At 49.0% G+C, this 17,144-nt stretch overlaps 1 protein-coding gene across 4 annotated transcripts in view; it reads left to right on the top strand.

Moving 5' to 3' along the window:
* SH3PXD2A (SH3 and PX domains 2A) overlaps positions 1-17,144 on the top strand; it is a 213,972-nt gene that overhangs the window by 64,633 nt on the left and 132,195 nt on the right. For 3 of the 4 annotated variants that reach the window (XM_016154473.2, XM_016154470.2, XM_016154472.2), the window contains exon 3: positions 8,125-8,200. In XM_016154473.2, the coding sequence (XP_016009959.2) occupies positions 8,125-8,200 (76 nt within the window). Of the gene's footprint in view, positions 1-7,373; positions 7,563-8,124; positions 8,201-17,144 lie in introns of those variants that run through there. The other variant, XM_016154475.2, reaches the window with a different exon arrangement.

The following is a 17,144-nucleotide window of genomic DNA, read 5'->3' as shown; positions in this document are numbered from 1 at the left end:
ACTGTGAGTTCAGGAAGAGACTCTTGGTAGAATATGGGTGTTTTCTTTGAGTAGTTATTTATTGTTTTAATGCGTGTTGGTGTTAGAGGTCGAAGTCTTATATGTACTCCAAAATTTATATGTTGAAGTCTTAATCCCCAGGGCCTCAGAATGTGATCTTATTTGGAAATCAGGTTGTTGCAGATGTAGTTAGTTAAGACGAAGTCAGACTGGAGTAGGGTGGGCCCCTAGTCTAATGACTGGTGTCCTTATAAAAAGGGGAAATTTGGATACAGACATGCTCACAGGGAGAACACCATGTGAAGATGAAGACAGCGATAGAGGTAATACTTCTATAAGCCAAGGGACACCAAAGATTGCCTGCAAACTATTAGAAATGAGGGGAGGGACATGGAACAGATCCTCCTGCTCAGCCCTCAGAAGGAACCACCCCTGCCCACACCGCGCTCTCGGACTCCTAGCCTCTAGGACTGACACAAAAAATTTCTGTTGTTTAAGCCGCTGTGTTTGTGGTACTTTGGGACAGCAGCCCTAGCAAATTAATACAGTTAGAACATACACACATGTACGCACACACACACAGTAAGTCCTCACTTAATGTTGTTGATAGGGTCGTCCCAGACAGCAAAGCAAATGGCCAGCTTGTCACCAGACCCAGGCGCTGTAGACCACAATTACGTGAATAAGTGTTTTGACTCCAACAGGTTTCTGGAGCGTCTCACCTGCCACCCCACCCCCAACCCAGAGACTCCAACCACATGTGTAACTATTCTTAACATGAGTTCTGGAAATGACTCTTTCTCCATCTCGTCTCATTTCCAGTGATGCTTTAAGATGCCCTGACTTTGCCTGTGGAATGGCACTTCGGGCATCTACTATCATCCTGTTCCGATGCCAATCATGTGGTCACCCCAGATCGCCGGAATAAATTATCCAGGGGCTCCACCCTGAATCCTGTCTCTTTCTCTGACACATGGCAGCCTTTCATGAAATTCACAAACAAGTCAATTCACTCCAATCTGACTGCTTCATCTAGCAACCCTGACTCTCCCACTGCCAAGCCTTTGTGTTCACCATTGCTCCCTGTGGAGCGCTGTCCTCCTCCCCTTTCTCCAGCCATCATTTATTCAAAGCCTCACTCTACTGTGTCCTGCCCTGAGAAGTCTGCTTTGCTCACCCCAGCCACACTGATCTTGTTCTTTCCTGAACTCCCATTGCATGGCTTTCTATGCCTCTCAGCAGGCTGACACGTATCTAACACTCTAGGTAAATCCTTGTGCTCTGGCTCTCCCAGCTCCCAGTCAGATCATGGGCTGTGACTTACACGCTTTCTGAATCACACTCGTGCAGTGCATGGAACATCATAGTTAATGGCTTAATTGGGAAGGGTCTGAAGTAGTAAAGGTTTGTACATTTTTCAGAAAATGCTCATGGAAGATTTCTTTGACTTGTAAAGGATTTCTGGAAGCTGGGTTGGGCTCCTTCTCAAAGTTGAGGTGTGCTGTTAGCACCCTGAGTCTTGGTCTCAGTGTGCCGTGGGCCCATGCCCCAGCAGCCAAATGCACCCAACGCAGGCAGCTCCTTGCCAGGACGGACAGGTCCTCTCTGCTCTGTCTCTCTCCTTGGCTGCTGCCTCAGGGATACATGGGGTGTCAAATCTGTTCCCCGAGAGCCACAGTGGTTTTGACAAGAAAGCCTGTATCCCTCCTGTCCACCCATCCTCAACCTTGCCTCATCCTGCGAACTTTCTGAGCAACTGCCATGCCGCCTCATGCTTGTGCTACCCCTTTCCGTTTATAGAGTATGCCCAGCAAGCATATCCTCAGGGTTCTCGTATCTTCCCTGTGAGCCGCATCATCTTCCTCTGTTGTATAGACAAGGGTAAGTGCCTCGCAAGGGACCACTTAGTCAGCTGGTGTAGCTCGAGCCCCAGCTCCAGACTTGAAAGCTCTGCTTCATGCTCTTTGAGCGGCTGCTCCTGGGGTGACAAGGGGAGAATTTTAAAGATTCCTGCTAGGCAATGTCTGTGCTCCGCTGGTTCTCCACACCCTGCAGCATTAGGATCTCCTTCTCTCCCCCACTTTATTATGGTAAAATATATGTAACGCAAAACAATGTTTTATTTTTGTAAATATACATAACATAAAGTTTACCATTTAAACCTTTTTTTTTAAGTGTACAGTTCATTGGCATTAGGTGCGTTCGTACTGGCGCGCGACCATCATCGCTACCCTTTTCCAGAACTTTTTCATCTTATTTTCTCTCTTAAGCCTAGTGTCTTATACCTTCCAGGGGTTAATCTCTTTTTAATACAGGTGTGAGAACCCATTAGGGCCAACATTCAAGCGTGAAATAATGCCATCTTACATACAGACTCTTAGGAGGAGGGAATATTTTCCAACAGGAGTATGAAACCAGATAATCCTGGTATCAAAATCTGATAAGGACATTATAAGAAAAGAATATTCAGAATAATATCCATCATGGACACAGATGCAAAATTCCTCACAAAAATATTAGCAAATCAAGTCCAGCAGTATATAAAAAGGATAATGCATCATAACCAAGTAGGGGTTATCTCAGAAATGCAACTTGGTTCAGGACTGTGAGCTTCCAACTATTTGACGTTCTATAAAAAGCGAAACAATGGAGACAGTAAAACATCAGTGGTTTGCAGAGGCTAGGGGCGAGGGGATGGGTAGGCGGCGCATAGAGGATTTTTAGGGCAGTGAAACTATTTTCTATATGATCCTATAAAGGCGGAAACAGGTCATTATACATCCATCAAGACCCATAAAACATACAACACCGAGAGCAAACCGTAATGTAAGCTATGGGCCTTGGGTGATAGTAACGTGCCGGGGTAGATGCAGCGGTTGTGACAAACGTACCACTCTGGCCTGGGATTTTGACGGTGGGGAGACCTGCCAGTGTGTGGGGTCAGGGGGACAGGAGAATTCTCTGCACTAAAACTGCTCTAAAAAATGAAGTCTATTAAGGAAGAAAACAACTTAATGCAAAGCTACAGTAATCAGTATGGTACAGACATAAGGATAGACGTATAGATCAAAGGAGTAGAATTGAGAGTCCAGGAATAAACTCATTCATTTTATGGTCAGCTGATTCTCTATAAGGGTACCAGTGCCATTCAGGGGGAAAAGTGCTTCCTTTTGGGCAATGAGGGGAACTCGTACAAAAAAATCATAAAAGACTTTGTGAAGAATTGAAATAGGGAATTTCAACAAGGAGTGCTTTTGGAATTCAAAGAAAGGTGGTATGACTTTAGGCTGGGATGGGCAAAGAAGGCTGTCCAGGGTAGATGTCACTTGATAAGGTCATCAAAGAAGGAAAGGAACAGGAGAGTACATTTCAGGCCACAAGTAGATGAGAACTTTAGGGAAAGCCACACATATCGCTGTTGTCCATCTTTGTTTCTGTGATTCTCCCTGATGTGTCCCCAGTATCTAACACAGGGACTGGTAAGCCTTTAGTAAATGGGCAAACCAGTTCAGAGGTTTCCCTAGACCTGTCATGGTCCCCAGGGAGATCGGGTGGCCTTACCTCTTTCTTTGTAAGAGGAATTTCTGGGTCAGGGAACCCTCAGGCTCTTGGAGTAATGTTCCCTTTGTTCCTGACCTGGAAAAGTGGATTCAGGTTTGAGGGTTGGAGCTCCAAAGCTGGAGTTGCTGGGACCTCCACCCTCTCAGTAGGGTGAGTTGGCCTCGGGTTACAGATGTGCTCCAGCTGGACTCGGGGACCCACCCTTCTCTCTCCCCAGTGTTTATTGCTGCTCAGCTCTGCCCAAGATGAGCTGCTGAATCAGCTTTCTCTGGCGGGGCCAGCTCTTAGAGCCAAGCTGTCCTGTATCTCTCACACTATCCACCCCTTAGATAAATAGCCAGGCGTCCTGCACACTGCGAGGTTCTGATGTGGTTGCAAAGGGCTCCATTAGCCAAATGCCTCTCACTCTAAGAAGGACCCTGGCAAGGGGCCCTGCTTTTCTTTCTGCCTGAGTCAGGCCTTTGCTGGAGTGACAGGAGAATCCACTTCCTGCCTGAAAAGGTGGCCATAGCAGAAGTCTCTGCTGGGCGGAGCCTTCCTTCCTCACTGCCCACGCACTCAGACTTCCTCCCCATGGAAGGCCCAGGCGGGCTTCTTCATTAGCAGCCCTCCTCAGCCTTTTGTGTGTGTGTTTTGTCTATGGAAGCCAGTTCTGCAAATTAGGCAGGTTACAGAACCACTTTGCAACCTGCCTGCTCCCAGCACATGGGGTGACATTTGAATTGTATATCCATTGTGACCCCAGATGTTTATGCCGTAGACACTGAATGCTAGAGCTGTGGGAGCCCCCCACTCCTCACACCCCTCCCCCATGGAGTAAACTCAACCGGGCTGCCCTTATTTGGTTTACTCCAAAGTCTGAACAAGGGGACTCGCTTCCTTTGAAAGGTGAGCTGTGGGCACAGAAAGTGTTGCTGGCAGCTGGTTCGTGGTGCTTCCTTTTCCTGTGGCCAGTGGGCCTTGAGGATGATGGAGAGGGAGAAGGCAAACACTTAGGGCCCTTCTGGCTCAGTAGTGGTGGTGAGATTAGGTGACAGGTGTGGCTGGGCTCAGTACCTGGGGTTAGGGGTGGAGGGGAGCAGACCATCTAGGCACTCATGGCTCTGGACAGGACCCATTGACCCAGTACTCTCAGAGATGAGCTCGTTTTGGCCCCAGGAGGGCACAGATTAAGACAGAGGTCGGGGAAGAGGAAAAGGTGTTACAGAAGACGGTACAAAGCATCCTCCAAGGGGCCTTTTGAAGGAAAGCTGAAATCTGTGGGGCTGTCAAATGGTCCCTGCCTTCCAGGAGGCACATGAACCCACTGAGGGAATTCAGACTGCTCTTTGGCAGGAAAGGCACAGGGAACGTGACTGTCACTTTGCCAAAATAGAGTTGGCTTCGCCTCCTGCAGGAAGCCTTCCCTGACCTCCTCCTTTGGGCCCACAGGATCCTGTTCATACCTCCTCAGCCACCATTCCCCTGCACTCCAGAACTTGCTTATCTGTCTCTAGCACCAGAGTAAAGGTTCACAAACTTCCGGGCAGGGCCCAGGAATACCCACCCTCACATGCTTCAAGTACGGACAGAACTGTCTTGCTCTAGAGCAGCCTGTCCAATAGAAATATAATATGACCCACATATGTAATTTTAAATTTTCTAGTAGCCACTTAAAAATGTAAAAGAAAACAGGTGAAATTATTTCTAAGGTATTTTTATTTAACCCGATATATCCAAAATATTATCATCTCAACATGAAATCAATACAAATTATTGAGATATTTCACATTCTTTTTTTCTTTTTTTGTACTAAAACTTTGAAACCTGGTGTATATTTTACACATACAGTTCATCAGAATTTGGATGGGCCACATTTCAAGTGCTTAACAGCCACGTGTGGCTGGTGACTGCCGAGTAGGACAGCACAGCTCCAGAGCTTCGCTACAAGAATTTCAATGCCACCTGTGAGCACAAGCTGTGAGCCTGGTGGAAATGCAGGATCTCATGCCCCTGCCAGGAGCCTACTGAATCAGAGCCTGCATTTTAACAAGTTGGCAGGTGTGTCGCTGGGCCTGCCTTTCTCCTCAGACACCTCCATGCTCTTCCTCAGAAATTTTGTGGAGCCATACTCAGAGTCCCCAGGCTTTGCCTGCACATAGCAGTTATTCATTTATTTATTCTCAGTCTTCTTCCAGAAAAGATTGAAGGCACTTTTAAATATGCATGGATTTCAACAAAAAAGAAACAAAAATAGAAAAGATATTAAAGAAGTGTGCATAAATGCATACACGAGGCGATTCACTATGGCATTGCATCAAGTAGTAAAAAGTCATCAGAAGCAACCTAAAAATCCAACAGAAGGGGAGTAGGTAAATAAACTATGGCCCTTCCAAACATTGAACACAATTAAGGATGCCGATATGGAAATATTCACTAACAGGAGAAAATGTTCGCTATATAGTCTAAGAATATTGATGAGCTCATTTTATTGACATGCATGGAAGAATGTCTGGAAAAGATCTATCCCAACATGTTAATGTTGCTTTTTCAGGGGGAGGGGTTATAAATGATTCTTACTCTCTTTTTGACCACCCACTGCTTCTGAAATTTCTAGTCTTTTTCCCTCAGCGAACATGAATTCTTATGTAATACAGAAATAAAATTTACAAAATAGAATATGAGTGAAGAAACTAGGAAAAAGAGAAAACATGAATCCTACTCTGTGTAAAATTTATTCGAAAACATATTAATTAAAAAAAAAAGTCCTAAGTATATGGCGTTATGGCCCGTGGCCACATTTATACATAGCAAGCAATTATTAAATGTTTGAGACATGGATTTACAACATTATTTGAAAACTCATGAGTCTGTATTCAGGAAAGTGTAAGTTAATAATGGTGCAGCCTCTGTTTTGTTTTGAATGGAATCCGACAATGGCCCGCCCTTCACGTGTTGGATAATGATCATGCAAAGGAGAATTTTCAAGTCATGTGTTAGAGCTGGGTGGGTGGGCGAGTGGATGGATGGATGGATGGATGGATGGGTGGGTGGATGGGCGGGTGGGTGGATGGATGGGTGGGAGGATGGATGGGAATATGCATATGTGCATGCACGTATAAAATCTGGTGTAGGTCTACTTTCACCACTTTGATCCGAGTTATCATCAATAGGCTCCTAACTGGTCTCCCTGCTTCCACTCTGTGGCCCGTTCACTACCCTGTAGCCAGAACCATCCTCTCCATGACCTGGCCCATCCAGCCTCTCAGATCTCATTCCCCATGCCTCTGCCCCTGGGTCTTTCCACTCCAGCCACTCTGGCCTTTCCCAGGTTCTTTGTACTTCCTGTCCCCTCTACCTAGAAACGCACTGCACTTCCCTGCCTCGCTCCAGCTCTGCTTGCTTCTTCACCTCCTGCAGGTCTCTGAATTACCACCTGACCACTCTATGTAAAATGACAACGCTGCTCTGTTCCAACACCTTATCCTGCTTCATTCATCTTCATGGCACTTAAACCTCCCTTAACATTGTTCATATTTATTTAGAGTTTGTCTCCAAACACTAGAATGTAAACTCCCTGAGGGCAAAGGCTTTGTATATTTTCTTTCCTGCCATTTTTTCCTTAGTGCCCAGTGCTCCAAGTAGGTACTCCAAAAATATCTGAAGGAAGGAAAGGACTTTAGATATCATGTGATTGCCCTTCCTCATTTTACCAATGAGGCTCCGGAGGGTCAACTGAGAGGGCTTCCGTGCCTTGCCCAAGGCCACACAGCTGGTTCCACAGGGCTAGCCAGGCCTGCCCTCTCCACCAAGCTCCGCCTGTGCCTTGGAAGGGAGATTAACCACAGGCACAGGGGCTGTCCGTGGCCTCGGCCATCCTGTCTCCTGTGTGTTTTTCCAGTTTATACAGAATTTCAGCCCAGAATAGCAGAAGAAAAAAATAAGTTGTTCCTCCAGAACCCTGGAAACTCTTCCAGTGGGTCTGTCCCTGGGAAAACATCGGCGATCTCAAGGGTAGGAAGGTAGGAAATGGGGGAGGGGACCTTCCAGCCTTGGGGACAAGGGGCTGGATTTGGTTTTGCAATTAAAATAACATCTGGGTCTGTTTCTGTAGAGGGGTTCTGGAAGATGGGTGGTCTGTCTGAAGTATCAGGTGCGGCTTTCCACAGTCCTGGCTCTTGAGGGTTTGGGATGGCAGGTGGCTTAAGGGCTTACCCAGCGTATGACATATGACAGAAACTGGGCCCAGAAAAGCCTCTGGAAACCCCACCTGCATCCTGGCCTGAAAGCCTGCTGGTTTCTACCCCAGCCTGCTCTGGGGTGGGGGCAATCTTCAGATACCGCCTCCTGTGCCCCCAAGCCTCCCTGAGATTACTCAGACACCCCATTTGATGCATAGAGAGCTCTGGCCTCCTTCCTTTCACGCCCCATGTGGTTTTTCAATCATCTGTGAAAAGGTGAATTTGAGGCGTCACTCGAGCGTGTGAGGACGGGAGAGCCTGGGAGCAGTGGAGTGGAAGTGGGGAAGGGGCGCTGAGGGCCATTCCAGTCTTCTGAATCCTGTCCCTTTGTCCCATTTCTCAGATGCAGCTTTTGGATAAGTTTCCCATTGAAGGTGGCCAGAAGGACCCCAAGCAAAGAATCATCCCCTTCCTCCCAGGTAAGCTTTGGATGGACCTGCCGATGGGATGGAGGACCACCTGGGGAGGGGCTTTCCTTAGGCCAAGAAAAGGCCGGCTACCTAGCCAGAAATTCTGGATAAGGTAGGCCTAAGAATCTGCATATTAACAACTCCCCCTGGGGATCGAGGATCGGAAGTGCCCGATTTTGAAGGCCACTGCCCTCACAGGGGCCACTTGCACCATTTCAAGGTCATCTCTACTGGCCCAAGGCTGTGTAACTTCTGAAGAGTTTCTCAAGCTCTTGGACTTTGGGTCCTTTTTACAAAAAGCACAAGAGATCAAATTCTCCTGTGAAAAGATGAAAAACTGTAGGCTGAACTCTTTCCACTGGCTCTCATTATAATCATTGAGAAACTTAAATGGAGTCCACTCTCCTGCGTGACCTCTAGTCCTCCCAGCACCATGATCCAGCCGAGGCGCCGAGAGTTTACGTAACACAGCCTGTGAGTCGGCAGAGCCAGTACTTGAACCCCCGCCGGTCCAGCTGTAAAGGGCATTAATCTCTGCATCGTTTTGAAACATGTTTAAGGCATTTGATTATGTTGTGTAATTTAGACGAAAACCTCTCAGGTGTGTCATATAATCTTCGGTTGCTGCCAGGCCTGGACCTCCATGGGCTAGCCTGTAGGATGACAGCCAACCGCGGGACCTTTGCAAGAAGTAGGATGTGTGTCTCGTTAATCCTGCCACACAGCCTGCACATGGTCAGCACCTGCGTGTTGACTTGAAAACATACCTAGGGCACCTCCCTTGGAGAGTGGTTCCTCTCTGAAATGTGCTTCTCAAAATGTCATTCTCAAAAGCAGTGAAAGACTAGCACACATTGCCACCTGTCCTCTGAGTCTTAGGCTAAAGTGGGAGAGAATTAATTTAGCTACAAGGAAGAACTTCTGAATTCCCCAGTTTGGGCAGGACCAGAACCAGTCAGTGAGTGGGGAGGGAACCTCATTTCAAGCTCCTTCCATGGAGGCAGAGGACTGCTTCTCCATCCCTGCTCGAGGAGTTAACAGTGGCACGTTTGTGCTCTGCCTGGCTTTGCTCTGAGTCTCAAGATATTTGGAATATCTAACACCCAGGTTTGTAATGATCTTCGATGTTGCTCCAGTACAACCCAGATGCTCTGCCCACCAGGGGCCTAGGAATCCACCTGGAATGCTGTGAAAACAAGTGTCCCAGAGCCAACATGAAGCTTCCGTGCACCTGACCTTGGGGCATGAAGGCTGCCTATTTGCTCAAGAAGAATGGGCCAGCACTCTAGGGAGAGAGCACCTCATTATCATTCAATCTGTGGGTGTTTAGGAGGCACTCAGGCTGTGCCAAGGCTCAGGATAATTGCCCAGTGCTGGGGTTTGGGGTGACCGATTGAGTCAGGGGACACTTGGATCTGTTTTTGTCATCTGAGAACTCCTTAAGCTAGTGAGAGAGATAAGACCTACTCCCTAATCAGAAAACCAGTTAAGGCAGGGTGTGGTCCTCTACCACTGTGCCATTCAGTCTTGATTGGAGAAGGAGCTCATAGTGAGCTAAGGAAGGCTGCAAAGTCCTCCTGAAAGAGGGGAGCCCGGAGCTGACCTGGAGGGTTGGGTGGGGTTGGAGGGCGAGGTGAAGCTCAAAGATAGTCCAATGTCTCAGGCATCAGACTGCCTGGCTTCACCCCCGGAAACCCTGGCTCTGTTGGTTATCAAATGTGTTAACTTCTTTGTGCCTCAGTTTTCTCATCTGGAAAATGGGGCTGATAATAGTATCTATTTCATGGGCATGTCGTAAGGATAAAATGAACATTTCAGGTGCTTAGAACTGAGGCTGGCCTCTGGTAGGGCCTAGATAAATGTTAGCCTTTGTTATTACCACCTCCTGACCCGTGTCCAGCATGTTTCACAGCACAGCCACATGTGTCATGTCATTAGATCCTCTCAGTAAGGTTATGTCCCCATTTTACTGACTAGGAAATTGAAGCCAAAGGAGGCTAGCAGGCTTGTACAGGTCACATAGCCAGGAAGTGTAGCCAATACTAGAACTCTTATCTCTGACTTTGAGCTAGGGCTGCCCTCCATACCAGCTACCCTGGAAGAGGGTACTTGACAGTTGCTGCAGGATTGAGGGCCTCTCTGAACTTCAGTTTCCTCTTATAGGATTGTGGTGAGGATGAAAAGAATTCATGTGCAGCACTTTGCACAGTGCCTGTCCTGTAGTAAATGTTCAATAAATGACAGTTGTTCATAAAGTCACCCATGCCACCCTCCTTCTGGGAAAAGGCAAGCATAGGACCCTTTCCAGCCCCCATATAGATGTAATCTGTGCACAGTGGGGGATACTGTCTAGGGGAGTGAGGTTGGCTAGCCCCCCACTCCCATCCCATCCTAAAGGAAGTTTTGCTGCTTTTCTCCCCTGCCTTCGGTGGGGTTCATTCTCTGATGCTTCTCTCTTGCTCACTCACTCTCTCCGAAGTTGCTGGCCATTTGGAATCCCACCCTGGGGCATGAAGGTTCCCAATCTACCCCCACAAACTTGAGTCTCCCAAGAGGAGAGGATGTCAAAGAAGAGCAATGATGAACGTTGCCTTTCTTAGGTCAAGGTACCTAAAAGCAGAGCCTGAGACTAGAATTCTTTTGCAGGTAACTTGAGGCCTGCTCGCAGGTAAACATCCTAAGGCAGTGAGGGAAGCAGGACAGGGCGAGGGATGACACTGAGGGTGGGTGGCACCAGAGGGTTGTCCCATCTTAGAGGGCAACTTTTATAACTCCTATGTCAATCATTCATTGTCTGTGGGCTGCCCTCTCCCTCAGAGGGTGTGGGGTGTGGCAAGGTGGCTCTTGAGGACTGAGGGCTAAGATCATGCCTCTGGAGAAGGGGCAGCTATGAGCCCTTAGCAGCCAGCACCCACAGCAGGGTGGTAAGGGGCTCAGGGCAGGAGAACCACAGATCTACTGTGTTACCTAACAACAGCTTGAATCTCTGTTTCTACCTCTCTACTTTTGAAGTAGGTAGCTGTGGTCACCTGCTGAGTCCCCCAGGCTCAGCCCAGGCAGCAGTGACTCAGCAGAACCTCAGAGAGTTCAAACACTCGGAGCTAATCCAGCCACCTTCACAATTAAAACCCCGGGGAGGGTTAGCAGCCAGCCTTGGGAACAGCTCTGCCAGCCTTTTGCCTCGCCTAAAATTTCAGAGCAAGAAAAACCCAACGAGAGGAAGCAGAGAGAACCAGAAGAGTCTCAGTTTTAGCTTTGGAGATGTACGTGTGTTTCTCCTGCCCAGGTTTCGGGTCTGGGGGATGTGTTTGGAGCGGTAGGCCAGCTGCTTTGCTTTGGCCCAGCTAGCTGCAGGCTCATAGTTGAGGATGCATAGAAATTTGATTGGCTAGTGGAAGTGACAGAGAAAGCAGAGAAATTGAGAGAAGAAAGGGATCCAGGCTCACATGGTTACATGCTTGCTCAGCTGCCAGTCAAATCTTGGCAGAAAATTACACACATGAGTTGTAAATCTTAGGATCTAGAACACAGGCTATGTCTTGGTGGTGTATGGTCTGAGTTCAAGGTCAGTCTGTAGATTCGAAGAGTAGCAAGGGCAGTTGCTTCTGTGGCCAAAGGCAGAGGCTCCATCCCAGGAGATGCTCACCCTAGATGTGCCTACTGGCTCTTAAGGGACAAATAGAATGTTCTGCAGTACTGCTGGAGTGGGGGTTAGAGAGTGGACAGCTGTAAGCAGGCCAACAAGGTGGTAGAGTGGGGAGCCTGTATATGCCATTCAAAAACCTATATAAAGGTTTATAGGGAACTACCATTAATGAAGGCCCCTCAGTTGTTGTCACTTGGGCTGGAACCTGTTTCTAGGCCCTGGGGGTGAAGATCCACTGTACCCAGACCATCAGCATTTGTGAGGCCTGCAGAGCCCATGGGAGGGGTGAGAAGTTACAGGCCCATGTGGGACAGGTGGTTCTCTAGCAAGGCATCCTGGGAAGGAAAACCCAAGTGGTTTCTTGGCAGGACTTTCCATTGTGGAGCTGGGCACGTGGTAGATGCTTTGTTAAGACTTACCGTTTGATCACAAATTAGACTTTCTCCTTTATATACAGATACCTTTTATTGAGCTCTTACTATGTGCCTCACCTTGTTTTAGGCACTCTACGGTTTTTACTGCAGGGTAGGTGGCACTTTCCCCAGAGAGAAGTCACGTCACTTTCTACCACCACTTCGCCATTAAGCCGCAGAGCCAGGCTCCTGCTAACTGTGCCCTGTGCTTTCTCTTTGGCAGGGAGGAACTGCCACGGGCAGGCTTAGCCAGACTGTCCTTGGCCCTCCCTGCTTGCCTCCACATCTCCCAGGCTAGCGACTGGGAGTTTCTGCCTGTGGTCCCTCTGGCTCCCATTACGATCTCTATCTTGTGCTTCAGGAGTGCACCGTGTGGGTGGACCAGGAGATGACCCCGGAGAACTCTCTCATTCTATTGAGTGGCTGAGGTCACCAGCACTAAGTACTTGATTTTTTTTTCTTTTTTTTTTTTTTTGCAATTAAACCATTTAGTTAATTATCTTAATATGGTTGCAAACAGGATAGCCCCAAAGCTATCTGTCTCTATTTAATTGTGACTCTAACAAGACTGGCCATTTGGTTCCTTTCTAAGTCACATCATTTTTTTTTTTTAAAGTTCATTTTGAAATACTTATAGGCTGAAAAAGTGTTGTAGAACTCCTAGGTGCTTTGCATTCCTCCCCGCCAATCCCACCCCCGGACCGCAGGACCGGCGGCATCGATGCCAGTTTATGGTGCTATCAGATCACTTCTGCCATCACATAGCCGCTGAGTGGTAAACCCATTGCCCAGCTTGCCCCAAGGGCACTGTCTCATGTCACTACGCTATGTTATCAAACCCGGGAAACCGATATGGACTGTGACTGACTACAGGGCCTAGTAACTGATGTTCATTCTCCAGAGGTGGAGAGGTCTGTGAGGCGGCGCGCCAGCTGGTCCTTATGCAGGAGGCAGGGGATGGACCGCAGCCCCCCGAGAACCTCCATCCCGGGCCTGTCTCGGCATTCCCACCTCCAACAGAAGAGCAGGGGTCAACTTCGTTTTATGTGAAGGCCTAGCCCTAAAACCTTCAAAGCAAATTCAGCAGTTTGGGACATATCACATCTTGTAGGTATCCTAAATGCTATTCTACTTAAAAGAGGCATGCGGTAAAACCTTTTGCAAAGCAGAGCACTCTTTTTTTTTTTTTTTTTTGGAAGGAATTTTCCTTTCTTTGGTTTACATATATTTTTATAATTTGGGGCTTCTCTTTGGGGCTGGAAAGAGGGCAGACTTGGAGCTTAGAGATTGGGTATCACCCTCAAGAGGAGTAGAACTACTCCACTCGAGAGCTGTGAAAGAAATGAAATTTTACCCTTTTCACAAGCCAGTTACGTTAGCTTTCCCTTATTTCCCGAAGGCGAGCAGAAAGCAGGAGACTCCTGGGCCGGAGACAAAAGGCTGTGACAGCACAGCCAGCAGCACGAGGACGAGCACATTGCCATCAGTTCCCATTGCCTCCAGGTCCCACGGCCTCCGCTTCCCGATGCTCCACGTCCCCGGGGCCCAGATGGATGCCTGCACGGGCTTCAGTATAGGCAAAGAACCCAGATCTTAAGGAGCTTACATCTCTTCTAACAAAGAGTAGGCAAACCTGCCCTTTCGCTCTGGAGAAAGACTGTCTCAGTCTCTCAAGGCTATACGCACACTTGCCATTCAGAGGCAGAGCAAGACACTGCCTCTGTCTCCTGAGACTGTTTGCTATACAAACACCTTCGAAAAGATAATCCAGAACAAAAAGGGCAGTTCGTGCCTTGTTGAGAAGATTTACAGGAGTGAAGGGAGCAGAGAGAACAATCTCACAACAAGTGTATCTTGTGCTTTCTGGGGTCTCCCGCTTTTTGGGTGGAAATGAAGTTTTTCAGCACACTTGGCCAAGCATGGTGGGGTCAGCAGCCTCTCAGGGCAGCCTATTGTCTACACAGAACGTTCTGACTATTGTGGAAAATTCATCTCCTGTTGCCCATCCTGGGATTGGAGTAGATTTCCTGTGTATCCTGAGTTTGCCAGCCCAAGGAGGCTCCCTGGGAGGAAATGGTCATTATAGAGTGAACTCGAGGGTGTAGCTGCTGATGTAAAAAGCAAACAACTGCAACCAGGGACTTAGGGACTTCGGAAGCCAGGCAGTGGAGCAGAAAGAGGTGAACTCACTCGGCAAAGGCCGCGCGAGGTTTCCTCCCACTCGCTGGCCATCTGTGTCTCTGTGCTGGCTGGTTCTGGGCTTCTGAGCTTCCTTCCATAAAGCTCCTTCATCCCAATGGCTGAGTCAGTCCCACCCATAGGTATACATATTCCTGGATTCATGAGTCATGGAGAAATTAGCACCGGAAGAAAAGTAAGCCTATGACCATAATAATCAGAATAGGTGCTGCCAGCCTGCAGGCAGCCTTGTGACCTTGCCAGCTTAGAGGCATGTATTTTTAGACAGAAGGCATGCTTGGTTCTTTCGTAGTGGCTCACCAGTTTATGTACTGGCCCCTTAACGAAGAGCCACAGCTCAGGAGGGTGCTGGGTGAATTGTAAGTGCGGTCTCTTGGGCTTTCCTCTCCCTGCCCCCCAGAGCCCTGTGCAGCAAATCCGGTGTTTGTTCCAGTGCAGAAGGAAACAGGGGGAAGGGATGTCTTTAGCTAGAGCCAGTCAGCCTTCTCCTTGGGCTGTAGGCGGTCCTGCGCATTTCCACCAGGCGCCTCCTGAGAAAGCCTCCTTGAAGGGCCTTGGAAGCCTGGAGGGAGGCGGCTATCATACCACAGCCCCCAAGGGAAAGGGTCTCAGAGGTCTTCAAGCCCCTCTGATGACCTGGGATGGCAGGGAAAGATGTGAAAGAGAAAGAAAAATAAGGTCTGCTGATAATGCCAGGGTTTTAAAAAGATCGACAAGATTACAGACCTGAGAGGCCCCAGCCACTGTTTTAAAAGTGGCTTTCCGCTCACCTCCTCTGGAAGTGCTGGGTCTTCTCTTGCTGTAATTACTGCCCCCACCCCCCAAAATCATCCTCTCGCTCTGTAATCTGGGGCGGGCGGTTCACAGGCCTCGCTGTCTGCAGCCGGCTCTGGACACTACGTGGACGAGCTGTGCGTGCATTCCTGCCGCAGGTGTTTTTTGAGCACTTGCTTTGTGCCAGGCCCAGCTGTAGGCACTGGTGACGTAGCGGTTTTCGGGAAGTTCACCTTCCAGTGGGGGAGTCAGAAAGCAAAATACAATCTGATAGTGATAAGTTCCAGAACAAAAAAATAACCGGATCCGGTAGCAGGTACGTTGGCATCTGCGATCGGATGGTCAAAAAAGACCTCTTTGCAGAGGTGACGCCTGAACGGAGCCAGGCGTGGGCAGATCCGGGGCCGAGTGTCAGGCTGAGGGGACAGCGAGGGTAGTGAACTGAGTGCGACAGAGGGCGTGGCCTTGAAGAACAGCAAGAAGCACGTGGAGCTAGGGCTGAAGGGTTTGGGGGGCCAAATCCTCACAGAAGGCTGGATAGACAGGAGCCCTGAAACCAAGAAACTCCAAAGTGTCTCCTGTGGCCAAGCCACCCAGGAACGAGAGGGCTCCTCACGTGCGCATAAGCCGTGCGACTCCGACCCCGTCACACGGCCTCCAGGGGCGGTTTCTTCAGCTGTCAAATGGGTTACCCATGGTTTAGGATGGCGTTCCAAGCGCTTAATGCGTAGACAGCGTGGTGCGAATGAAGCCCTGGTGCCGCCGGCCCTCCCGCCTTCGCCGTGGCTTTCCCGCGTGACCCGAGTGTGGGGTTTCCTTTCTCTGCCCTCTCTCTGCTTGTTCAGCATTTCCCACGGCATTTCGGCCCTGGTTGCACTCTTGCTTCTCCTTCCTTGCCCGCGGTAATTTGCAAAAGCAGCAAGGAAGTTCTTTCTGAGGAGTCGATGACCCAGACGGCCGATCTAGGCTGACAGGTAGAGAGGGGGCTGCGCGGCCCCGCCCTCGTCACCATGACAGCATAGCAGAACCGGTAGCTTTGCAACTCTCAGCTCCAGTGCTGCAGGTCTCTCTGGGAATGATGAGCTTTGCTGGAGGCCACCGCCGAAGGGCCCTTTTTACTTTTGAAAATGAATGTGTGTGGAGCTCCGTAGCCCCCTGTGTCATCCCCACATTTCAAGAACAGGGACAGAGTCAAGTCATTTCGTTACAGCTTGCTCTGTGTCTTCCTTGTCCAGAGGTAATTCTGGAAGGGAACCAACCCCCTAAACACCCGCCCTGCACCCTCAGCTCTGAATGGAGTGTATCCTGGGGTATTTTCCCTAAGAAGCCTCTGATCTAAGTAGAAATGCGTTTTTTCATGGTCTCTGTCAGCCTGTTTAATTTGAAATGCAGAAAAACATGCCCTGGACTGGGTTCTAGTGTACCTCTTGCTGGTCGCTGAGTCACAAAATTGAATAAGTTAAATTAGAGCAACCAGGGATCACCTTGCTCTTGTTGGCAAAGTCACCGGATTCCAGTGATTTCAGGTTTCTGTGACATTCCTTATCTCTCCCCCACAACCCCTTCCCCCAGAAATAAATTGTTTCTTTACGTGATGCTCACGCGTCCTTTACAAGAGTTAAATCCCTTCACTCCATGCCTAGAAAGGATGCTGCTGTGCCCTACGAGTGGTGCTGTCGGGAAATCCATGCTCAAGCATAAATGAATGACAGGTCAGTTACCTGAGCCCAGGTGTGACAGAGATGATGGCACGAGGGCAGCTGGTGGGGAGGGGAAGGGGGAAGGTGCTAGGCCTCTGGGGGCACCGTAGAAGCCTGGTCGATGAGGCTGCGTGAACTGTTAGTGTGGCTGCCACACAGGGCCGGGCAGTGCAGTTGTCCGGGCCACTCTAAGGGGTGAGGAGTTGTCCTACGTGCAGGGA

The sequence above is a fragment of the Rousettus aegyptiacus genome, unplaced genomic scaffold, assembly GCF_014176215.1.
Source record: "Rousettus aegyptiacus isolate mRouAeg1 unplaced genomic scaffold, mRouAeg1.p scaffold_m13_p_6, whole genome shotgun sequence".
NCBI lineage: Eukaryota > Metazoa > Chordata > Mammalia > Chiroptera > Pteropodidae > Rousettus > Rousettus aegyptiacus.
This window is presented reverse-complemented; position numbering and strand designations above follow the sequence as displayed.